At 44.4% G+C, this 27,404-nt stretch overlaps 1 protein-coding gene across 1 annotated transcript in view; it reads right to left on the reverse strand.

The window, feature by feature from the left end:
* The window catches only part of LOC139266571 (isoaspartyl peptidase/L-asparaginase), a 677,377-nt gene extending 652,955 nt beyond the window's left edge, over nt 1-24,422 (reverse strand). Inside the window, 2 exon segments of the mRNA XM_070884166.1 lie at nt 24,239-24,341; nt 24,344-24,422. Coding sequence (XP_070740267.1) covers nt 24,239-24,341; nt 24,344-24,422 — 182 coding nt within the window.
* Between the last annotated feature and the right edge of the window lie 2,982 nt (nt 24,423-27,404).

Here is a 27,404-nt window from a genome sequence, read left to right on the forward strand (position 1 = left end):
AACGCACAGCAATAACACTATGATTTCAGAGAACACACAGTGCTGACACTATTCATTTCAGAGAACACACAACGCTAACACTACTGATTTCAGAGAACACACAGCACTAATACTACTCATTTCAGAGAACACACAGTGCTAACACTACTGATTTCAGAGAATACACAGTGCTAACTCTTCTGATTTCAGAGAACATACAACGCTAACACTACTGATTTCAGAGAACACACAGCGCTAACACCACTGATTTCAGAGTACACAAAGCGCTAACACTACTGATTTCAGAGAACACACAACACTAACACTACTGATTTCAGAGAACACACAGCACTAACACTACTGATTTCAGAGAACACACAGCACTAACACTACTGATTTCAGAGAACACACAGCGCTAGCACTACTGATTTCAGGGAACACACAGCACTAACACACTGAGGTTCAGAGAACACACAGCGCTAGCACTACTGATTTCAGAGAACACACAGTGCTAACACTACTGATTTCATGGAACACACAATGCTAACACTACTGATTTCAGGAAACACACAGTGCTGACACTACTGATTTCAGGAAACACACAGTGCTGACACTACTGATTTCAGAGAACACACACCGCTAACATTACTGATTTCAGAGAACACACACCGCTAACACTACTGATTTCAGAGAACACACAGCGCTAACACTACTGATTTCAGAGAACAAACAGCGCTAACACTACTGATTTTAGAGAACACACAGCGCTAATACTACTGATTTCAGAGAACACACAGCGCTAACACTACTGATTTCAGAGAACACACACCGCTAACACTACTGATTTCAGAGAACACACAGCGCTAACACTACTGATTTCAGAGAACACACAGCGCTAACACTACTGATTTCAGAGAACACACAGCGCTAACACTACTGATTTCAGAGAACAAACAGCGCTAACATTCTGAGGTTCAGAGAACACACAGCACTAATACTCTGAAGTTCAGAGAACACAGCACTAATACTCTGAGGTTCAGAGAACACACACCGCTAACACTACTAATTTCAGAGAGCACACACCGCAAACACTACTGATTTCAGAGAACACACAGTGCTAGCACTAATGATTTCAGAGAACACACAGCGCTAACACTACTGATTTCAGAGAACACACAGCGCTAACACTACTGATTTCAGAGAACACACAATGCTAACACTACTGATTTCAGAGAAGACACACCGCTAACACTACTGATTTCAGAGAACACACAGCGCTAACACTACTGATTTCAGAGAACACACAGCGCTAACACTACTGATTTCAGAGAACACACAATGCTAACACTACTGATTTCAGAGAACACACAACGCTAACACTACTATATTTCAGAGAACATACAGCGCTAACACTACGCATTGCAGAGGACACACAGCGCTAACACTACTGATTTCAGAGAACACACAGCGCTAGCACTACTGATTTCAGGGAACACACAGTGCTAACACTACTGATTTCAGAGAACACACAGCGCTAGCACTAATGATTTCAGAGAACACACAGCGCTAACACTACTGATTTCAGAGAACACACAACGCTAGCACTACTGATTTCAGGGAACACACAGTGCTAACACTAATGATTTCAGAGAACTCACAGTGCTAACACTACTGATTTCAGGAAACACACAGTGCTAACATTACTGATCTCAGAGAACACACAATGCTAACACTACTGATTTCAGAGAACACACAGCGCTAAAACTATGATTTCAGAGAACTCACATCGCTAACACTATTGATTTCAGAGAACACACAGCACTAACACTATGACTTCAGAGAACACACAGCGCTAACACTACTGATTTCAGAGAACACACAGCGCTAACACTACTGATTTCAGAGAACACACAATGCTAACACTACTGATTTCAGAGAACACACACTGCTAACACTACTGATTTCAGGGAACACACAGTGCTAACACTGTGATTTCAGAGAACACACAGCGCTAACACTACTGATTTCAGAGAACACACAGCGCTAACACTACTGATTTCAGAGAACACACAATGCTAACACTACTGATTTCAGAGAACACACACCGCTAACACTACTGATTTCAGAGAACACACAGCGCTAACACTACTGATTTCAGAGAACACACAGCGCTAACACTACTGATTTCAGAGAACACACAATGCTAACACTACTGATTTCAGAGAACACACAACGCTAACACTACTGATTTCAGAGAACATACAGCGCTAACACTACGCATTGCAGAGGACACACAGCGCTAACACTACTGATTTCAGAGTACACACAGCACTAACACTACTGATTTCAGAGTACACACAACGCTAACACTACTGATTTCAGAGAACACACAGCGCTAACGCTACGCATTTCAGAGAACACACAGCACTAACACTACTGATTTCAGAGAACACACAGCGCTAACACTACTGATTTCAGAGAACACACACCGCTAACACTACTGATTCATAGAACACACAGCGTTAACACGACTGATTCAGAGAACACACAGCGCTAACACTACTGATTTCAGGGAACACACAATGCTAACACTACTGATTTCAGGAAACACACAGTGCTGACACTACTGATTTCAGGAAACACACAGTGCTAACACTACTGATTTAATAGAACACACACCTCTAACATTACTGATTTCAGAGAACACACATCGCTAACACAACTGATTTCAGAGAACACACATCGCTAACACTACTGATTTCAGAGAACACACAGCGCTAACATTCTGAGGTTCGGAGAACACACAGCACTAATACTCTGAAGTTCAGAGAACATACAGCACAAATACTCTGAGGTTCAGAGAACACACACCGCTAACACTACTAATTTCAGAGAGCACACACCGCAAACACTACTGATTTCAGAGAACACACACTGCTAACACTACTGATTTCAGAGACACACAGCACTAACACACTGAGGTTCAGAGAACACACAGCGCTAACACTACTGATTTCAGAGAACACACAGCACTAACACACTGAGGTTCAGAGAACACACAGCGCTAACACTACTGATTTCAGAGAACACACACCGCTAACACTACTGATTTCAGAGACACACAGCACTGACACACTGAGGTTCATAGAACACACAGTGCTAACACTACTTATTTCAGAGAACACACAGCGCTAACACTACTGATTTCAGAGAACACACAGCACTAACACTACTGATTTCAGAGAAGACACAGCGCTAGCACTACTGATTTCAGGGAACACACAGTGCTAACACTACTGATTTCAGAGAACTCACAGTGCTAACACTACTGATTTCAGGAAACACACAGTGCTAACATTACTGATCTCAGAGAACACACAATGCTAACACTACTGATTTCAGAGAACACACACCGCTAACACTACTGATTTCAGAGAACACACAGCGCTAACACTACTGATATCAGAGAACACACAGCGCTAACACTACTGATTTCAGAGAACACACAGCGCTAACATTCTGAGGTTCAGAGAACACACAGCACTAACACTCTGAGGTTCAGAGAACATACAGCACTAATACTCTGAGGTTCAGAGAACACACACCGCTAACACTACTAATTTCAACGAGCACACACCGCAAACACTACTGATTTCAGAGAACACACAGCACTAACACACTGAGGTTCAGAGAACACACAGTGCTAACACTACTGATTTCAGAGAACACCCAGCGCTAAAACTACTTATTTCAGAGAACACACAGCACTAACACTACTGATTTCAGAGAACACACAGCGCTAGCACTACTGATTTCAGGGAACACACAGTGCTAACACTACTGATTTCAGAGAACTCACAGTGCTAACATTACTGATCTCAGAGAACACACAATGCTAACACTACAGATTTCAGAGAACACACAGCGCTAACACTATGATTTCAGAGAACACACATCGCTAACACTATTGATTTCAGAGAACACACAGCACTAACACTATGATTTCAGAGAATACACAGCGCTAACACTATGATTTCAGAGAACACACAGCACTAACACTACTGATTTCAGAGAACACACAGCGCTAACACTACTGATTTCAGAGAACACACAATGCTAACACTACTGATTTCAGAGAACACACAGCGCTAACACTACTGATTTCAGAGAACACACAGCGTCAACACTACTGATTCAGAGAACACACAGCGCTAACACTACTGATTTCAGAGAACACACACCGCTAACATTACTGATTTCAGAGAACACACAGCGCTAACACTACTGATTTCAGAGACACACAGCACTAACACACTGAGGTTCAGAGAACACACAGCGCTAACACTACTGATTTCAGAGAACACACAGCACTAACACACTGAGGTTCAGAGAACACACAATGCTAACACTGCTGATTTCAGGAAACACACAGTGCTAACACTACTGATTTCAGAGAACACACAGTGCTAACACTACTGATTTCAGAGAACACACAGCGCTAACACTACTGATTTCAGAGAACACACACCGCTAACATTACTGATTTCAGAGAACACACAGCGCTAACACTACTGATTTCAGAGACACACAGCACTAACACACTGAGGTTCAGAGAACACACAGCGCTAACACTACTGATTTCAGAGAACACACAGCACTAACACACTGAGGTTCAGAGAACACACAGCGCTAACACTACTGATTTCAGAGAACACACACCGCTAACACTACTGATTTCAGGAAACACACAGTGCTAACACTACTGATTTCAGAGAACACACAGTGCTAACACTACTGATTTCAGAGAACACACAGCGCTAACACTGCTGATTTCAGGAAACACACAGTGCTAACACTACTGATTTCAGAGAACACACAGTGCTAACACTACTGATTTCAGAGAACACACAGCGCTAACACTGCTGATTTCAGGAAACACACAGTGCTAACACTACTGATTTCAGAGAACACACAGCGCTAACACTGCTGATTTCAGGAAACACACAGTGCTAACACTACTGATTTCAGAGAACACACAGCGCTAACACTGCTGATTTCAGGAAACACACAGCGCTAACACTACTGATTTCAGAGAACACACAGCGCTAACACTGCTGATTTCAGGAAACACACAGCGCTAACACTACTGATTTCAGAGAACACACAGCGCTAACACTGCTGATTTCAGGAAACACACAGTGCTAACACTACTGATTTCAGAGAACACACAGCGCTAACACTGCTGATTTCAGGAAACACACAGTGCTAACACTACTGATTTCAGAGAACACACAGCGCTAACACTACTGATTTCAGAGAACACACAGTGCTAACACTACTGATTTCAGAGAACACACAGCGCTAACACTGCTGATTTCAGGAAACACACAGTGCTAACACTACTGATTTCAGAGAACACACAGTGCTAACACTACTGATTTCAGGCAACACACAATGCTAACACTACTGATTCAGAGAACACACAGCGCTAACACTACTGATTTCAGGAAACACACCGTGTTAACATTACTGATCTCAGAGAACACACAGCGCTAGCACTACTCATTTCAGAGAACACACAGCGCTAGCACTACTGATTTCAGAGAACACACAGCACTAATACTCTGAGGTTCAGAGAACACACAGCGTTAACACTACTGATTCAGAGAACACACAGCGCTAACACTACTGATTTCAGGGAACACACAATGCTAACACTACTGATTTCAGGAAACACACAGTGCTGACACTACTGATTTCAGGAAACACACAGGGCTAACACTACTGATTTCAGAGAACACACACCGCTAACATTACTGATTTCAGAGAACACACACCGCTAACACTATTGATTTCAGAGAACAGACAGCGCTAACACTACTGATTTCAGAGAACACACAGCGCTAACACTACTGATTTCAGAGAACACACAGCGCTAACATTCTGAGGTTCAGAGAACACACAGCACTAATACTCTGAGGTTCAGAGAACATACAGCACTAATACTCTGAGGTTCAGAGAACACACACCGCTAACACTACTAATTTCAGAGAGCACACACCGCAAACACTACTGATTTCAGAGAACACACACCGCTAACACTACTGATTTCAGAGACACACAGCACTAACACACTGAGGTTCAGAGAACACACAGCGCTAACACTACTGATTTCAGAGAACACACAGCACTAACACACTGAGGTTCAGAGAACACACAGCGCTAACACTACTGATTTCAGAGAACACACACCGCTAACACTACTGATTTCAGAGACACACAGCACTGACACACTGAGGTTCATAGAACACACAGTGCTAACACTACTTATTTCAGAGAACACACAGCGCTAACACTACTGATTTCAGAGAACACACAGCACTAACACTACTGATTTCAGAGAAGACACAGCGCTAGCACTACTGATTTCAGGGAACACACAGTGCTAACACTACTGATTTCAGAGAACTCACAGTGCTAACACTACTGATTTCAGGAAACACACAGTGCTAACATTACTGATCTCAGAGAACACACAATGCTAACACTACTGATTTCAGAGAACACACACCGCTAACACTACTGATTTCAGAGAACACACAGCGCTAACACTACTGATATCAGAGAACACACAGCGCTAACACTACTGATTTCAGAGAACACACAGCGCTAACATTCTGAGGTTCAGAGAACACACAGCACTAACACTCTGAGGTTCAGAGAACATACAGCACTAATACTCTGAGGTTCAGAGAACACACACCGCTAACACTACTAATTTCAACGAGCACACACCGCAAACACTACTGATTTCAGAGAACACACAGCACTAACACACTGAGGTTCAGAGAACACACAGTGCTAACACTACTGATTTCAGAGAACACCCAGCGCTAAAACTACTTATTTCAGAGAACACACAGCACTAACACTACTGATTTCAGAGAACACACAGCGCTAGCACTACTGATTTCAGGGAACACACAGTGCTAACACTACTGATTTCAGAGAACTCACAGTGCTAACATTACTGATCTCAGAGAACACACAATGCTAACACTACAGATTTCAGAGAACACACAGCGCTAACACTATGATTTCAGAGAACACACATCGCTAACACTATTGATTTCAGAGAACACACAGCACTAACACTATGATTTCAGAGAATACACAGCGCTAACACTATGATTTCAGAGAACACACAGCACTAACACTACTGATTTCAGAGAACACACAGCGCTAACACTACTGATTTCAGAGAACACACAATGCTAACACTACTGATTTCAGAGAACACACAGCGCTAACACTACTGATTTCAGAGAACACACAGCGTCAACACTACTGATTCAGAGAACACACAGCGCTAACACTACTGATTTCAGAGAACACACACCGCTAACATTACTGATTTCAGAGAACACACAGCGCTAACACTACTGATTTCAGAGACACACAGCACTAACACACTGAGGTTCAGAGAACACACAGCGCTAACACTACTGATTTCAGAGAACACACAGCACTAACACACTGAGGTTCAGAGAACACACAATGCTAACACTGCTGATTTCAGGAAACACACAGTGCTAACACTACTGATTTCAGAGAACACACAGTGCTAACACTACTGATTTCAGAGAACACACAGCGCTAACACTACTGATTTCAGAGAACACACACCGCTAACATTACTGATTTCAGAGAACACACAGCGCTAACACTACTGATTTCAGAGACACACAGCACTAACACACTGAGGTTCAGAGAACACACAGCGCTAACACTACTGATTTCAGAGAACACACAGCACTAACACACTGAGGTTCAGAGAACACACAGCGCTAACACTACTGATTTCAGAGAACACACACCGCTAACACTACTGATTTCAGGAAACACACAGTGCTAACACTACTGATTTCAGAGAACACACAGTGCTAACACTACTGATTTCAGAGAACACACAGCGCTAACACTGCTGATTTCAGGAAACACACAGTGCTAACACTACTGATTTCAGAGAACACACAGTGCTAACACTACTGATTTCAGAGAACACACAGCGCTAACACTGCTGATTTCAGGAAACACACAGTGCTAACACTACTGATTTCAGAGAACACACAGCGCTAACATTACTGATTTCAGAGAACACACAGCGCTAACACTGCTGATTTCAGGAAACACACAGTGCTAACACTACTGATTTCAGAGAACACACAGCGCTAACACTGCTGATTTCAGGAAACACACAGTGCTAACACTACTGATTTCAGAGAACACACAGCGCTAACACTGCTGATTTCAGGAAACACACAGCGCTAACACTACTGATTTCAGAGAACACACAGCGCTAACACTGCTGATTTCAGGAAACACACAGCGCTAACACTACTGATTTCAGAGAACACACAGCGCTAACACTGCTGATTTCAGGAAACACACAGTGCTAACACTACTGATTTCAGAGAACACACAGCGCTAACACTGCTGATTTCAGGAAACACACAGTGCTAACACTACTGATTTCAGAGAACACACAGCGCTAACACTACTGATTTCAGAGAACACACAGTGCTAACACTACTGATTTCAGAGAACACACAGCGCTAACACTGCTGATTTCAGGAAACACACAGTGCTAACACTACTGATTTCAGAGAACACACAGTGCTAACACTACTGATTTCAGGCAACACACAATGCTAACACTACTGATTCAGAGAACACACAGCGCTAACACTACTGATTTCAGGAAACACACCGTGTTAACATTACTGATCTCAGAGAACACACAGCGCTAGCACTACTCATTTCAGAGAACACACAGCGCTAGCACTACTGATTTCAGAGAACACACAGCACTAATACTCTGAGGTTCAGAGAACACACAGCGTTAACACTACTGATTCAGAGAACACACAGCGCTAACACTACTGATTTCAGGGAACACACAATGCTAACACTACTGATTTCAGGAAACACACAGTGCTGACACTACTGATTTCAGGAAACACACAGGGCTAACACTACTGATTTCAGAGAACACACACCGCTAACATTACTGATTTCAGAGAACACACACCGCTAACACTATTGATTTCAGAGAACAGACAGCGCTAACACTACTGATTTCAGAGAACACACAGCGCTAACACTACTGATTTCAGAGAACACACAGCGCTAACATTCTGAGGTTCAGAGAACACACAGCACTAATACTCTGAGGTTCAGAGAACATACAGCACTAATACTCTGAGGTTCAGAGAACACACACCGCTAACACTACTAATTTCAGAGAGCACACACCGCAAACACTACTGATTTCAGAGAACACACACCGCTAACACTACTGATTTCAGAGACACACAGCACTAACACACTGAGGTTCAGAGAACACACAGCGCTAACACTACTGATTTCAGAGAACACACAGCACTAACACACTGAGGTTCAGAGAACACACAGTGCTAACACTACTGATTTCAGAGAACACACAGCACTAACACACTGAGATTCAGAGAACACACAGTGCTAACACTCCTGATTTCAGGAAACATACAGTGCTAACACTACTGATTTCAGAGAACACACAGCGCTAACACTATTGATTTCAGAGAACACACAGCACTAACACTACTGATTTCAGAGAACACACAGTGCTAGCACTACTGATTTCAGGGAACACACAGGGCTAACACTACTGATTTCAGAGAACTCACAGTGCTAACACTACTGATTTCAGGAAACACACAGTGCTAACATTACTGATCTCAGAGAACACACAATGCTAACACTACTGATTTCAGAGAACACACAGCGCTAACACTATGATTTCAGAGAACACACATCGCTAACACTATTGATTTCAGAGAACACACAGCACTAACCCTATGATTTCAGAGAACACACAGCACTAACACTACTGATTTCAGAGAACACACAGCGCTAACACTACTGATTTCAGAGAACACACAGCGCTAACACTACTGATTTCAGAGAACACACAGCGCTAACACTACCGATTTCAGAAAACACACAGCGCTAACTGAATGATTTCAGAGAACATACAACGCTAACACTACTGATTTCAGAGAACACACAGCGCTAACACCACTGATTTCAGAGTACACACAGCGCTAACACTACTGATTTCAGAGAACACACAGCGCTAACACAACTGATTTCAGAGAACACACAGCGCTAACACTCTGAGGTTCAGAGAACACACAGCGCTAACACTACTGATTTCAGGAAACACACAGTGTTAACATTACTGATCTCAGAGAACACACAGCGCTAACACTCTGAGGTTCAGAGAACACACAGCGCTAACACTACTGATATCAGAGAACACACAGCGCTAGCACTACTAATTTCAGAGAACACACAGCACTAATACTCTGAGGTTCAGAGAACACACAGCGTTAACACTACTGATTCAGAGAACACACAGCGCTAACACTACTGATTTCAGGGAACACACAATGCTAACACTGCTGATTTCAGGAAACACACAGTGCTGACACTACTGATTTCAGGAAACACACAGCGCTAACACTACTGATATCAGAGAACACACAGCGCTAGCACTACTAATTTCAGAGAACACACAGCACTAATACTCTGAGGTTCAGAGAACACACAGCGTTAACACTACTGATTCAGAGAACACACAGCGCTAACACTACTGATTTCAGGGAACACACAGTGCTAACACTGCTGATTTCAGGAAACACACAGTGCTGACACTACTGATTTCAGGAAACACACAGTGCTGACACTACTGATTTCAGGAAACACACAGTGCTAACACTACTGATTTAATAGAACACACACCGCTAACATTACTGATTTCAGAGAACACACATCGCTAACACTACTAATTTCAGAGAACACACAGCGCTAACACTACTGATTTCAGAGAACACACAGCGCTAACATTCTGAGGTTCAGAGAACACACAGCACTAATACTCTGAGGTTCAGAGAACATACAGCACTAACACACTGAGGTTCAGAGAACACACAGCGCTAACACTACTGATTTCAGAGAACACACAGCACTAACACACTGAGGTTCAGAGAACACACAGTGCTAACACGACTGATTTCAGAGAACACACAGCGCTAACACTCCTGATTTCAGGAAACACACACCGCTAACACTACTGATTTCAGAGAACACACAGTGCTAACACTACTGATTTCAGAGAACACACAGCGCTAACACTACTGATTTCAGAGAACACACAGCACTAACACTACTGATTTCAGAGAACACACAGTGCTAGCACTACTGATTTCAGGGAACACACAGTGCTAACACTACTGATTTCAGAGAACTCACAGTGCTAACACTACTGATTTCAGGAAACACACAGTGCTAACATTACTGATCTCAGAGAACACACAATGCTAACACTATGATTTCAGAGAATATACAGCGCTAACACTATGATTTCAGAGAACACACAGCACTCACACTACTGATTTCAGAGAACACACAGCGCTAACACTACTGATTTCAGAGAACACACAGCGCTAACACTACTGATTTCAGAAAACACACAGCGCTAACTCTACTGATTTCAGAGAACACACAATGCTAACACTACTGATTTCAGAGAACACACACCGCTAACACTACTGATTTCAGGAGACACACAGTGCTAACACTACTGATTTCAGAGAACACACAGCGCTAACACTACTGATTTCAGAGAACGCACAGCAATAACACTATGATTTCAGAGAACACACAGTGCTGACACTATTCATTTCAGAGAACACACAACGCTAACACTACTGATTTCAGAGAACACACAGCACTAATACTACTCATTTCAGAGAACACACAGTGCTAACACTACTGATTTCAGAGAATACACAGTGCTAACTCTTCTGATTTCAGAGAACATACAACGCTAACACTACTGATTTCAGAGAACACACAGCGCTAACACCACTGATTTCAGAGTACACAAAGCGCTAACACTACTGATTTCAGAGAACACACAACACTAACACTACTGATTTCAGAGAACACACAGCACTAACACTACTGATTTCAGAGAACACACAGCACTAACACTACTGATTTCCGAGAACACACAGCGCTAGCACTACTGATTTCAGGGAACACACAGCACTAACACACTGAGGTTCAGAGAACACACAGCGCTAGCACTACTGATTTCAGAGAACACACAGTGCTAACACTACTGATTTCAGGGAACACACAATGCTAACACTACTGATTTCAGGAAACACACAGTGCTGACACTACTGATTTCAGGAAACACACAGTGCTGACACTACTGATTTCAGAGAACACACACCGCTAACATTACTGATTTCAGAGAACACACACCGCTAACACTACTGATTTCAGAGAACACACAGCGCTAACACTACTGATTTCAGAGAACAAACAGCGCTAACACTACTGATTTCAGAGAACACACAGCGCTAACACTACTGATTTCAGAGAACACACAGCGCTAACACTACTGATTTCAGAGAACACACACCGCTAACACTACTGATTTCAGAGAACACACAGCGCTAACACTACTGATTTCAGAGAACACACAGCGCTAACACTACTGATTTCAGAGAACACACAGCGCTAACACTACTGATTTCAGAGAACAAACAGCGCTAACATTCTGAGGTTCAGAGAACACACAGCACTAATACTCTGAAGTTCAGAGAACACAGCACTAATACTCTGAGGTTCAGAGAACACACACCGCTAACACTACTAATTTCAGAGAGCACACACCGCAAACACTACTGATTTCAGAGAACACACACCGCTAACACTACTGATTTCAGAGAACACACAGCACTAACACACTGAGGTTCAGAGAACACACAGCGCTAACACTACTGATTTCAGAGAACACACAGCGCTAGCACTACTGATTTCAGGGAACACACAGTGCTAACACTACTGATTTCAGAGAACACACAGCGCTAGCACTAATGATTTCAGAGAACACACAGCGCTAACACTACTGATTTCAGAGAACACACAGCGCTAGCACTACTGATTTCAGGGAACACACAGTGCTAACACTAATGATTTCTGAGAACTCACAGTGCTAACACTACTGATTTCAGGAAACACACAGTGCTAACATTACTGATCTCAGAGAACACACAATGCTAACACTACTGATTTCAGAGAACACACAGCACTAACACTATGACTTCAGAGAATACACAGCGCTAACATTATGATTTCAGAGAACACACAGCACTAACACTACTGATTTTTGAGAACACACAGCGCTAACACTACTGATTTCAGAGAACACACAGCGCTAACACTACTGATTTCAGAGAACACACAGCGCTAACACTACTGATTTCAGAGAACACACAGCGCTAACACTACTGATTTCAGAGAACACACAATGCTAACACTACTGATTTCAGAGAACACACACCGCTAACACTACTGATTTCAGGGAACACACAGTGCTAACACTACTGATTTCGGAGAACACACAGCGCTAACACTGTGATTTCAGAGAACACACAGCGCTAACACTACTGATTTCAGAGAACACACAGCGCTAACACTACTGATTTCAGAGAACACACAACGCTAACACTACTGATTTCAGAGAACATACAGCGCTAACACTACGCATTGCAGAGGACACACAGCGCTAACACTACTGATTTCAGAGTACACACAGCACTAACACTACTGATTTCAGAGAACACACAACGCTAACACTACTGATTTCAGAGAACACACAGCGCTAACGCTACGCATTTCAGAGAACACTCAGCACTAACACTACTGATTTCAGAGAACTTAGCAGTAACACTGCTGATTTCAGAGAACACACAGCGCTAACACAACCGAGTTCAGAGAACCCAATTCTATCTGGTGAAAGCAAGCTCTGTGTATTCATCAATATAATTGGACTGTCAATGTTCGAGATTGTGTGGCCCGGACCCAGACATGAGCTGTCGTAAAATGCATCTTTTCAGAAGCTTGCCTGAAGTAGTTAGCTCCTCCAGGCAGTCCCTTGTATGAAGATGTCAATCCAATGACAGCAGAGAAATGTTTTTAAGGTGGAAGGCGCTGTTGTTGTGAAGAGATCCAAACATTGGTCCATTTGTTAGCAATGTTTGGTGTGGAGAAATGTCTTGAATCGCTGCTACAGCAACCTGCATTTATATAGCGCCTTTAATGAAGTAAAACCTCCCAAAGCGTTTGCAGGAGGGTAAACAGTCATAGATTGGCATTGAGCCAAAGAAGGAGGTATTAGGACAGTTAACCGAAAGCTTGGTCAAACAGCTGGGATTAAAGGAGCATAATAAAGGAGGTGAAGAGTTTTGGGGAGGAAATTCTAGACCTTAGGGCCATGGGGTGATTTGAGCACAAAGAATTGGATATTTCCCTGAGATCTTGGTACAAAAACTATATCTCTACTTCTTAAATAATAACCTAGCTTGACTCGGTGTTATTGGTCTCTTAGCAATCAACCCTCTACCTTTTTTCCCCTCGGAAGAGCAGTTGCATGGAGGATTGCCTTAAAAAAATCCATTGCATAAGTTTGATGGAAAACTGATAGTTGCATCCATTATTCATTGCTAACGACTGTACAACAGCGAGATAATTCACAAGTAAAAGGCCTTTCTACTCAAGTCTGCCATGATAATGTGTGCGTGGACATAAATAGCAACATGGGTGAAGTGAAAGATTCGCTACACTCTGGGGAAACAGGCAGTGCCGGTGAACAGTTACACTCTGATATTCTGATACTGCTGACCCAGCACTGAATCAATCTGTTTGCATAGAAAAAAAGACTTGCATTCATAAAGGGCCTTTTGCAACCTCACGGCATCACAAAGCGCTTTACAGCCAATGAAGAACTTTTTTCAAGTGTGGTCACTGTTGTAATGTAGCAAACTCAGCAGCCAATTTGCACACAACAAGCTCCCCCAAACAGCAATGGGATAAATGACCAGGAGCTAGACTTTCAGCACCAATCCGTCCATTTACCGCCCAGTTACCACCGGCGGTAAATTCGGCATTCAATTACCGCCGGTGATGGGCAAAACCGCCCGCCCATTTTTTAAAAGCAATTGAAATAACGATAACACCTCTCCCCCACCCCGCCCCCACAAACAGTCAACAATTTTTTTAGTAGCAAATAAAATAACGATAACATTCCCCCACCCACCACTCCTCCTACCACCCCCTGCCAACCAGGCAAAATTTCTACCTACAGCCATCGTTCCCTCTGCCTCTAACGCACCCACCCCTCCCCGACCTTAACACACCCTTTCCCCCTAACGTTTCCCTGCCCCTGGTCCTACCTGCATTTCAGCAGGGCACCTCGAGCACTGCTGCTGTGAGGGAGAGGGGTGGGGGGGGGGGGGGGGATGACAGTGGCAGAGTCCCTTCTTGGGATCCAGGAGAAGAATCGGTATCCAAAGACCTGTCTCCAGAGTCAGAAGCAACTGCTTCCTCTCAGCTGCCGGCATAGGTGGTACGGCACCTTGGGGTGCAGTGCCATATATTGAGCCCATCTTCTGCCGCATGGGATCAACGGAACTGGTGGTTCGCCATGTTACCGCGATCAGCTGCGCCATGTCCCCTGAATGACGCCCTCAAAGCGTGGCAATGTTGCTGATTAACCCACCTCTCGCCTGGAGGAGCTCTTGACCAATGTCGACGCTCGCCCTAGACAGTGATACCATGTCCAGGTTGACGTCTGTCTGTCTCTGAGCATGTCTTCCTCGCCGAACCAACCTCTGTGGATTCGGCGTAGGTGCTGGACCACTCGGTGTGCCCTGCTGCGAGCTGCTTGGTCCCGCTACTTCCTCGTTGAGGAAGAGGTGGCGGCAGGTAGATTGGACCCTTGAGGCCCTTAGTGCCCCTCCGTCACATGTTGGGTTGAGGAGCTGGACCAAACGATCCTCCTCCTCTGTGGTCTCGCCTCCGGTGGTGAGCACCACTTGAAGTAGCACGGGCAACGCTCCAGGGGGCTCCAAATGTCTCCAATGCTCCTGGGCAACTAGAAAACATGAAACTAGAAATATGAGAGGTTAGTAGGAGAGGAGGGGAGGGTCAGGGTGACATGAGAATGCTTACGCCGCACAGGCATTTGTAGGAGGAGCAACACTACTGCATTAGTTATCACTGAGAGACGTTACAATTAATTAACTTGAGCAGGAAGTACAGAAACTGTAAGGCATTTTAATAAGATTTCATGATCCCAGCATTAATTACATTACATTGCATTCCATAATTTATATATTATACTCAAATAGCATTAAATGAAATGAAATTATCCGGGGGTTATACATGACTTACCTGCCGCCACAACCGGATCTACACCACCACGCATGGCTGAGCGATTATGGACCACAATGAGGGCTGCGGCCCGCTCCTCGAGATCCATCAATTCAATCAGCCCTGCCGGCCCTCCTCCCATGCGCCGGCGCTTGGCGCAATTGGAAGATATCTTCTTCTGCAAAGATGACAACAACATGGTATAAGCTAATTGCCCAGATACTATTCTGGAACACTTAGATAGACATCCACAATTAGCCATCGCCAATGTTTTTCATCAATGTCCCGTTATGTTATATGTTATATGCTAATACAGTTAGGATGCAATTAATGCATGATTAACACATCTAAGTTTAGAAAAGCAATGTAATAAGATCGTGGATAGGAAGTAATGCGTGACACCAAGCTTACCCAGCTTAGCCAGCTTACCAAGCTTAATTACAATCTGGCAGATTTACATTTTAAGTAATGAGTCAGTGCATGATTAAAGTTATTAAAGTTATTAAAGTTAGTACTTACTCTTACAGACGCAACCAGGTCATTCCAGCGCTTGCGGCATCGGCTCGGCTCCCGATAATCATGAGCGGCCGACGACACCACCTCGGCTTTCTCCGCCCATATTCATTGGTAAACATTGGGGGAGGCGGGGGGGGGGGGTTCCCAAGTACACCCCGGGTTAATTAGCTCCACCTAGTTTCAACTTTGTGGACCAAGGCTACGTTGGCTTCGTCAAAAAAATGCTTGGCTCTCTTCCTCCCTCCCATCTCAGCCACCTTACCCACGTCGTTCATCACTACTTCTTCTATGTCCATTTTTGTATTACAAATGTGTTATAAATTAGTTATAACTTTTAAATCTTCAAATATTCTGATGCTCCACTCTCCACTTGCTCTGCTCTCTGCCTATGTGTCTCTCTCTCTCTCTCTTTCTCTACCCCTCCCTTCCTCTTCTGCGCATGCGGTGATCCCTGACCTCCCAAATCGCGGGAAAAGTGAAGTGCAGAAAAAAAAATTGCGTATGCGCAGAACGGCCACTGTTAGGGATGCCAGCCTTGCATGATGAAAAAGACCACTACTGCCCACTTGCTATCGCTACCACTACCACCCCCAAAAAAGGCGAAAGTAGCGGTTTTTAAAATGGGCAATATTCCGGTGGTTCTTAAAGATGGGACATCCACTACCGCCGGAAATAGATAGATGCCGAAAGCATAGCCCCAGATCTTTTTTTTGTGATGTTTGTTGAGGGATAAACAAACCCTCAACAGGTGAGTGTGTGTGCGTGTGAGTATGTGTGTGTGTGTGAGTGAGTGTGTGAGACTGTGTGTGTGAGTGTGTGTTTGAGTATGTGAGGGGGCAAGGGTGGCGGTGCTGGGTGGGAGGGAGAACTCCACTGCTCTTCTTTGAAATAGTGCATCCACCTGAGAGGGCCTTGGTTTTATAAGAATATAAGAAGATAATAAATAGGAGCAGGAGTAGGCCATACAACCTCTCGAGTCTGCTCCGCCATTCAATAACATCATGTCTGATCTGCTATATCAACTACACCATCAACTACATATATACAACTACAACTATGTTCATATCTCCAGACTTCCTTAGTGCCCAGAAATCTATCATAATAACATAAGAACATCAGAAATAGGAGCAGGAGTAGGCCCTACAGCACCTCAAACCTGCTCCGCCATTCAATAAGATCATGGCTGATCATCGACCTCAACTCCACTTTCTTGCCCAATCTCCATATCCCTTGATTTCCCAAGACTTCCAAAATCTATCTATCTCAGCCTTGAATATATTCAGAGACTCAGCATCCACAGCCCTCTGGGGTTATCGATCTGTATTTGAAATATACTCAACAGTCCTCTGGAGTAGAGAATTCACAACCCTCTGATTGAAGAAATTTCTCCTCATCTCAGTCCTAAATGACTGACTTTTTAATCCGGAGATTGTGCCCCCTAGTTTTAGACTCTCCAGCCAGGGGAAGCTACCTCTCAGCATCTACTCTGTCAAGCATTCCAAGAATTTTCGATGTTTTAATGAGATCATCTCTCTTTCTTCTAAACTCCAGGAGCTGGAAATTCGTGCCTTCGCGCCACTCTGTAGTGCCATTAAACGGCGCTAACACGGCAACTGCTGCTCTTTTGCCAGTTGCTGGCGGTTCCCGTAGCATCCGCCATTTTCGTCCCTACCTTTGCGGTGGCAGTAACTGGCAGCGCCATCCCCAGCAAAACAGTGACATCGTGACGTAAATCGTCGTGCGCTGCCGACTTTACATCACAAGCGCGAACTTTGACTCTAGCACTGAATTCGGCGCTGGGTCCTAACCAGCATAACCTATGTTCAAGCACGCTGACAGTGGTGATGTCTGCACCTCTGAAAGTGACACACACATCTTTACAGTAAGTTTGAATTTAAGATTTTGGACTGGGTTTTTTTGATGGTGGCTTGCTGCAATAGATGTTAAATATTTATTTTAAAGGCAGAAAGGGCTGAAAACTGCCTTGTCTCATTTCATTGCTTCAGTGTGCATGGCCCCTTTAAGTCCCAGACTTCTTCATTGCCCACAATTCCTTGCAAGCTCCACAGCCTCGATTCCAGAGGTTGTGGGAAGCTGTAAATCCGCACCCGGACAGGAACTTCGCCTCGGGTGCCTCCAGCAATGCCACCAGGGTGGCGTTGCATGGAAGGCAAGTGCTGCGCCAACAATCTCCTGCCCCCAAGACAAATTTTGCCCCCTTAGCGTTGCGCTCCAGAGGTTTAGCATCTCTACTGCACAGTCAGAATAAGACATCTGTGACCTCTGCGATGTGTGGGGATGCAGCAAACAGATGTTGGATTGCGGCTGCAGGTCAGATTGCAGCCAATGTCATGGTTCTACCACTGAATTACTGCTAAGCCATAGTGTCCTGAGGTACCTCTTCCTTCGTAACTCCGGCTGAAGTACAATGCCTCCTTAATGGAAAAACACTGGTCATATATCTCTTGTGTCTTGCTTCCTGAGGGAGAGCAGACTCTGATCCCGATGGTGGAGTGCCCACTGTCTGGCTTTCTCAGTACTTCAGTCAAACAAAAGTATTGCTGGAGTGCCAGTTTTAAATCAATGATCTGAGCGCACCATACGCGATAGGGAATCTATCTATCTTTCTTCCTTTCTTACTTAACTTTTCTTTCTCTGTTAAGTACCAGCCCTACCTTTCTGCGGCAAGTTTAATTTATTATTAACGCACAAATGCAGCAACTTAAGAACATAAGAACATCAGAAATAGGAGCAGGAGTAGGCCATTTGTCCCCTCGAGCCTGCTCCGCCATTCAATAAGATCATGGCTGATCATCGACCTCAACTTCACTTTCTTGCCCGATCTCCATATTCCTTGATTCCCCAAGACTTCAAAAATCTATCTTTCTCAGCCTTGAATATATTCAGAGACTCAGCATTCACAGCCCTCTGGGGTTATCGATCTCTATTTAAAATATACTCAACAGCCCTCTGGAGTAGAGAATTCACAACCCCCTGATTGAAGAAATATCTCTTCATCTCAGTCCTAAATGACTGACTTTTTAATCCGGAGATTGTGCCCCCTAGTTTTAGACTCTCCAGCCAGGGGAAGCTACCTCTCAGCATCTACTCTGTCAAGCATTCCAAGAATTTTAGACGTTTTAATGAGATCACCTCTCGTTCTTCTAAACTCCAGGAGCTGGAAATTCGTGCCTTAGCGCCACTCTGTAGTGCCATTAAACGGTGCTAACACGGCAACTGTCGCTCTTTTGCCAGTTGCTGGCGGTTCCCGTGGCATCCGCCATTTTCGTCGCGACCTTTGCACTGACAGCAACAGGCAGCACCAATCCCCAGCAAAACAGTGACATCGTGACGTAAATCGTCGTGTGCTGCCGACTTTACATCACAAGCGCGAACTTTGACTCTAGCACTGAATTCGGCGCTGGGTCCTAACCAGCTTAACCTATGTTCAAGCACGCTGACAGTGGCGATGTCTGCACCTCTGAAAGAGACACACACATCTTTCCAGTAAGTTTGAATTTAAGGTTTTGGACTTTTGTTTTTTTTGATGGTGGCTTGCTGCAATAGATGCGAATATTTTTAAGTGTGTAGGTAATGCTGCTGGATACTTGCAAGGGCTCGGATGGTAAATGAAGGAGTTTCAGAAGGCACAACATGCTGCGAATACTCAGCAGGTCACACAACATCCATGGAGAGAAAAACAGAGTTCACGTCTCAGGTCAAGATGCTGTCTGACCAGTTGAGTATTTCCAGCATTTTATGCTGTCATTTCAGGTTTACAGCATCTGATTGCAGAGGGAAGAGGATGATTCACAAGTGGAAGACGCAAAAGAAGAGGGTATGCATCCCAGACAGCCCCTTTGTGGCTGGGGTATTCATGATGGAATCATCTACCGCCGGTCCCAGTGACCACAACACCAATTCCCCTTTCAACATTAGTCCAACATGTTACCTTCCATCTGTTACTAACCATCAAAATGTCTTCTTGGCCACAATTCTGAAATAAAAGCTACCACAAAGCAAACTTTCCGATCCACCTATATACATCTATCCATCCAATGTGACATCAAAAAAAATCAACTCATCACCCATTCTCTTAGTGACTGTCTTGTGTGTGTCTTTGCCTATCCTAATGATGTCACGCCTACTAACCCAATGGGCCCGAATTTTGGTAACCTACTGCCAGCTGCCGCCGAGTTTTCTCGGCGGTCTCCCTGGTTTTTGGGCACTTTCCCTTCTGTGCGAATATGGTGAGGCCCTCACGCCAGCGTTTTGAAAAGACTGCTGGCGTCTGCTGGCATGCGCCAGCATGCAACGCCAAAAAAAGGTCCTCCTGCCCGCTCCCGCCCGAGATTGGTCCGAGCGGTCCTCTGCTCCAGCAGGAGAAAAGACCGCTGCATGGGAACAGGTCTTACCTGAACGGTAGGTATGAAGACCTGCAAGAAAAAGTTAGTGATAATGTTTGCTTTATTTCTTTTACAGCGATTTTGTTTGAAAGGGTCCTCTGAAGGTATTGTCATGTTTTGTTTCTTATTTGTTGAAGATTTATTTATTTTTGCGTTCCCCCCTCCCTGGGCTTGACTCCAGCCTCAGCGTTAATTTGCCGAGGATCGCATTTGCCGGGCAGACTCCGACCTACCGCCCGCTGCCACCCAGAATCACCGTGAAAGGCCAATTTTTTCCGCCAGGCATTTTTTTCCCCATTTTTTTCCCCAAACTTCCATCCAAAGTACAGTCAGGATCTTAGCAGTCTTTTCGACGGTAAATGGGTCGAGCTTAGGTTTGGCCAAATTGGGGCCCAGTGGCTGCAGCATGGCTGGTGGAATGCTGCTGACCTTCAGTGGGGGACACTGCAAATGACCTTACTGGTTGACCTTGAGGAGCTTGTGGCTGGGAGTGTCAAATCAATCATCTTCTCCTGGTTTTTCTTCATTCTCCTCTCCCTCTTCTTGGCCAACCAGTGGCTAGGCAGGCTGCATTTCTTTGGTGTCTGAAAAGAGGAAGGTACAAGGGTGGAGTTGTGGTAAGGGGAGGGCGGGAAAGCAGAAGGTGCATGTGAGAAGGAGGATAACATATGAGGATACCAGCATCTTGTATTCTTTCTGCCCCGCCGCTGGCCAAGGGTTCAGCTAGGCTCCTGCTAAGAATGGCCTAAGAAGTTATGAAGCTTCCTTGGGCACAGGCCAGGTGGTGGGAGCAACACTGGTGGCAGTGATGGCCTTGGTGATTTGGTACCACCGTTCTTTATGGAGGGTCTCCTAGCCCCTATGGGTAGAGGGCCAGTCTTACAGTGTTGACCCCCTGCACAATGTGGTGCCCCTACCCTGGCTTGTTGAGCCCTTTGTGCTAATGGTGAGGCATTTTTCAAAATTTTTGAGGTTAGGAAGGGAATTCAGCTTTAAGAGCTGTATATTCACATGAGAGACTTCTTTTTAATGTTAAATATTTTTTTTAAAGGCAGAATGGGATGAAAACTGCCTTGTCTCATTTCATTGCTTCAGTGTGCATGGCCCCTTTAAGTCCCAGACTTCTTCATTGCCCACAATTCCTTGCAAGCTCCACAGCCTCGATTCCAGAGATTGTGGGAAGCTGTAAATCCGCACCGGGACAGGAACTTCGCCTCGGGTGCCTCCAGCAATGCCACCAGGGTGGCGTTGCATGGAAGGCAAGTGCTGCGCCAACAATCTCCTGCCCCCAAGACAAATTTTGCCCCCTTAGCGTTACGCTCCAGTCGTTTAGCGTCTCTACTGCACAGTCAGAATAAGACACCTGTGACCTCTGCGATGTGTGGGGATGCAGCAAACAGATGTTGGATTGTGGCTGCAGGTCAGATTGCAGCCAGTGGCATGGTTCAACCACTGAATTCCTGCTAAGCCATAGTGTCCTGAGGTACCTCTTCCTTCATAACTCCGGCTGAAGTACAATGCCTCCTTAATGGGAAAACACTGGTCATATATCTCTTGTGTCTTGCTTCCTGAGGGAGAGCAGACTCTGATCCCGATGGTGGAGTGCCCACTGTCTGGCTTTCTCAGTACTTCAGTCAAACAAAAGTATCGCTGGAGTGCCAGTTTTAAATTAATGATCTGAGCGCACCATACGCGATATGGAATCTATCTATCTTTCTTCCTTTCTTACTTAACTTTTCTTTCTCTGTTAAGTACCAGCCCTACCTTTCTGCGGCAAGTTTAATTTATTATTAACGCACAAATGCAGCAACTTAAGAACATAAGAACATCAGAAATAGGAGCAGGAGTAGGCCATTTGTCCCCTCGAGCCTGCTCCGCCATTGAATAAGACCATGGACTCAGCTCCACTTCCCTGCCCGCTCCCCATAACCCTTTACTCCCTTATCGCTCAAAGATCTGTCTATCTCCGCCTTAAATATATTCAATGACCCAGCCTCCACAGCTTTCTGGGACAGAGAATTCCATAGATTTACAACCCTCTGAGAGAAGAAATTCCTCCTCATCTCAGTTTTAAATGGGCGGCCCCTTATTCTAAGACTATGTCCCCTAAGTTTAGTTTCTCCTATGAGTGGAAATATCCTCTCTGCATCCACCTTGTCGAGCCCCCTCATTATCGTATAAGTTTCAATAAGATCACCTCTCATTCTTCTGAACTCCAGTGTGTATAGGCCCAACTTACTCAACCTATCTTCATAAGTCAACCCCCTCATCTCCGGAATCAACTTAGTGAACCTTCTCTGAACTGCCTCCAATGCAAGTATATCCCTCCTTAAATACAGAGACCAAAACTGTACGCAGTACTCCAGATGTGTCCTCACCAACACCCTGTACAGTTGCAGCAGGACTTCTCTGCTTTTATACTCCATCCTTCTTGCAATAAAGGCCAACATTCCATTTACCTTCCTGATTACTTGCTGTGCCTGCATACTAACATTTTGTGTTGCATGCACAAGGACCTCCAGGTCCCTATGTACTGCAGCATTTTGCAATTTTTCTCCATTTAAATTATTATTTCCTTTTATATTTTTTCTGCCAAAGTGGATAACCTCACATTTTCCCACATTATACTCCATACTCCATCTGTCAAATTGTTGCCCACTCACTTAGCCTGTATATAATCCCTTTGCAGATGTTTTGTGTCCTCCTCACAATTTGCTTTCCCACCCATCTTTGTATCATCAGAAAAACTTGGCTACATTACACTCGGTCCCTCCATGTATCCCATGGGAAGATTGAGGGTGAGCTGCCATTTTCGTGATGCTGAAGGCGGAGCGACGCAAATCATCCAGTATCTTGTGGCGATTTGCACTCACGAGTTATCTCTTCCTCGCCACAATTTGCTGGATGATTTGTGGCTGGAGTGCCATTAAACTCACCGTTATTTTGGCAGAAAAATCTGGGCGATTATCTTTTTGAATTATGTAACTCAGAGAAGGAAATTAGCTGTGTCGAATATTGGATCATCTTCTAAGGTCCTGACTGCGGTTTCCACAGCACCAACTGCACTGGCCCCATTTTCCAACAGCCTGAAGCTTTCCTTCGCTCTCCTTTCACTCCTTGAATACTTCTTTTTGCAAATTCATCAGGAATGGACAAGGCTCCACCATGGACTACTATGATGGGTTTCATTTCAACCTAGAAATTTGACAGAGGCACAGCTTAGCAAATACTTTCCTTGCTCAGTTGAGGCATGACATGGCGAACATTGCACAAACTGGTAGTCAGACAGATTTCCCCAGTGACTTAGGGCTTGGAATTTGGTTTTTGGTCACAGAGGTTTTTTTCAGCCAAAAATACTGCATTGACTCCACTATGATTGAGGCCTAACATTTGGGAAAAAATGCACCCAACATTAAAAATCGGCATTGCACGAGGATTCACGGCGCAAAACGCAAATTTTCTGCAACTTTTCTCCAAGGCTGATACCGCTGCGAGTTGGGCCCAGGGAGGGGGGCAAAGAACAAAATTTTTTTCCCCAAAAACAAAAAATAAAAAATCACAAAACATTCACAAGACCCTTTTCTAGCGAATCGCTGAAAAAGAATTAAAAATAAAAACTTTAACTTACCTTTTCCGCAGGGTTTCATACCGTTCCAAGGGCTGCAACGCACGTTTTACCCGACATTCTTTTGGGTCCTATCTACGGATCACCGCTGAGCCAAATATCGGGCGAAAGCGCTTTTTCCAGTCTGGCACGCCAGCGGTCCACTCCCCAGCGGTATTTCAGAACCGCCGGTGCAAGACTTTGGCGAATTTCCTGCCGCATCGTTTTCCGCCAAAAACTGCGAAATATCGCCGAAAAGGTTGGGGAATTTCCAGCCCTTAGTGTCCAGATGTGGGCGTATATCTTTCATTATACGGGAACGGTAGCATAGTGGTTATGTTACTGGACTAGTAATCCAGAGACCGGGACTAATAATTCAGAGACAAGAGTTCAAATCCCACTATGGCAGCTGGGGAATTTAAATTCAGTTAATTAAATAAATCTGGAATAAAAAGTTGTATCAGTAATGAAACTACCGGATTGTCGGGAAAAACCCATCTGGTTCACTAATGTCCTTTAAGGAAGGAAATCTGCCATCCTTACCTGGACTGGCTTATATGTGACTGCAGACCCACAGCAATGTGGTTGACACTTAATTACCCTCTGAAATGGCCTAGCAAGCCATTCAGTTATCAAGAAGTCGGCTTGCTGCCACCTTCTCGAGGGCAATTTGAGATGGGCAATAAATGCTGGGGTTCCCAACGGCACCCACATCCCGTGAATGACAAAACAGTTTGTTATGTGTTCCTGCTTTTGGCCTGCCAAGGAATCTGTACGGTCCTTCAGCTAAAGGGAGAGATAGCTGCAATCAAGTCCACCCACTTTCTCACACCTTCTCAGGGCTGGTTGAGAACAGGATCGATGGGGCTGAGAGCAGCTAACATGCCCATCATTTGGTGTGGTGCAGGGGAACTAGTGAAGATGGGGAGGGAAACCCAAAATAACATTTTGTGTGCAATGCACATATGCAGTTTGTCTTCTGAGTCTGGGCACCAAGAACACAGACACTCACTCTTCTTGCAGTCAAAAGGCTGACCAGACTGGGGCTCTTTTCTCGAGAAAAGTGAAGGCTGAGGCGTGACCTGATAGAGCTCTTTAAAAATCATGAAGAGGTTTGATCGGGTAGACATAGAGAATATGTTTCCACTGTGGGTGAGTCCAAAGCTAGGGGCCATAAATATAAGATAGTCACTAATAAATCCAACAAGGAATTCAGGAGAAACTGCTTTACCCAGAGAGTGGGGAGACTATGGAACTCACTACCACAGGGAGTAGTTGAGGCAAATAGCAGAGATGCCTTTAAGGGAAAGCTAGAAAAGCACATGAGGGAGAAAGGAATAGAAGGATATGCTGATAGAGTGAAATGAAGAAGAGTGGGAGGAGGCTCGTGAGGAGCATTAATGCCAACATGGACCAGCTGGGCCGAAAGATCTGTTTCTATGCTGTAAATTCAATGTAATGTTCCCTTGCCTTTCCTGTACTAAAGTAATAGTGGCTAAGGGTAAACTTCACTGAGTCCCTTTTTCCGTCCAGTGCTGAATTCATTGGATGCTATTCGAGATGGTGCTCATCCAGCCTCATTCTATTACAGAAAGTCTTCTAGGTGCCAACCGTGGCTCTGCCGCTGAGTCAGAAGGTTGTGGGTTCAAGTCCCACTCTAGAGGCTTGAGCACAAAATCTAGGCTGGCATTCTGATGCTGTACCGAGGGAGTGCTGCACTGTCAGAGGTGCCATCTTTCAGATGAAACGTTAAACCGAGGTCCCGTCTGCCCTCTCATGTGGCTGTAAAATATCCCATGGCCCTATTCGGTGTCCAGGCCAATAGATGATCTGGTCATTGTCTCATCGCAGTTTGTGGGGCCTTGCGTTGCACAAATTGGCTGCCGCGTTTCTTACATTACAACTGTGACCACACTTTAAAAAGTACTTCTTTGGCTGTAAAGCACTTTGGGTCGTCCTGAGGTCGTGAAAGACACTTTGTGAAACAAAATAAAAGGCTGAGACATAGAGAAGGAACAGTGGGGAGGGGGTATCAGAGGCCTGTCCGAGGAAAGCATCAGGAGACTTGGATAGAGTAAAATAGTTAGCAAGACAGAAGACTAAAAGGGGGAAATGGTGCCTGTGTGTGTGTGTCGATCCTGTAGAAGGACAGACTGAGGAAAAGGTTGCAATGTTAGACAGTATGTTTTATTCAGACATACACAGACAAAACAATACTTTTAGAAAAGTACGGATGAAAATAAGTGATGGAAAATGTCATTGTTACTGCACTACTGCAATTTGCTTCTTAATATTGTTTACATGTAAACGTACAGGAGTATACAAGAAAACTACAAAACAGAAAGTTATCTATAGCAAGATAACCAGAGTACATTGTTAACGCATTATTATACAACAAATGCAATTATTATATGGCACCCTGTGCGAAACAGGTTTATGGTCCGTTTACCCAGCAGTCACTAATTTAGTTTCATCCTGAACCTGCACCTGTACCCAATTGAAGCACACAATGAAAGTGGAGTTACTGCAGAGTCAGAAATGAACATGTTGTGTTACTACCTCTTTTA

The sequence above is a fragment of the Pristiophorus japonicus genome, chromosome 7 (assembly GCF_044704955.1).
Source record: "Pristiophorus japonicus isolate sPriJap1 chromosome 7, sPriJap1.hap1, whole genome shotgun sequence".
Taxonomy (NCBI): Eukaryota; Metazoa; Chordata; class Chondrichthyes; family Pristiophoridae; genus Pristiophorus; species Pristiophorus japonicus.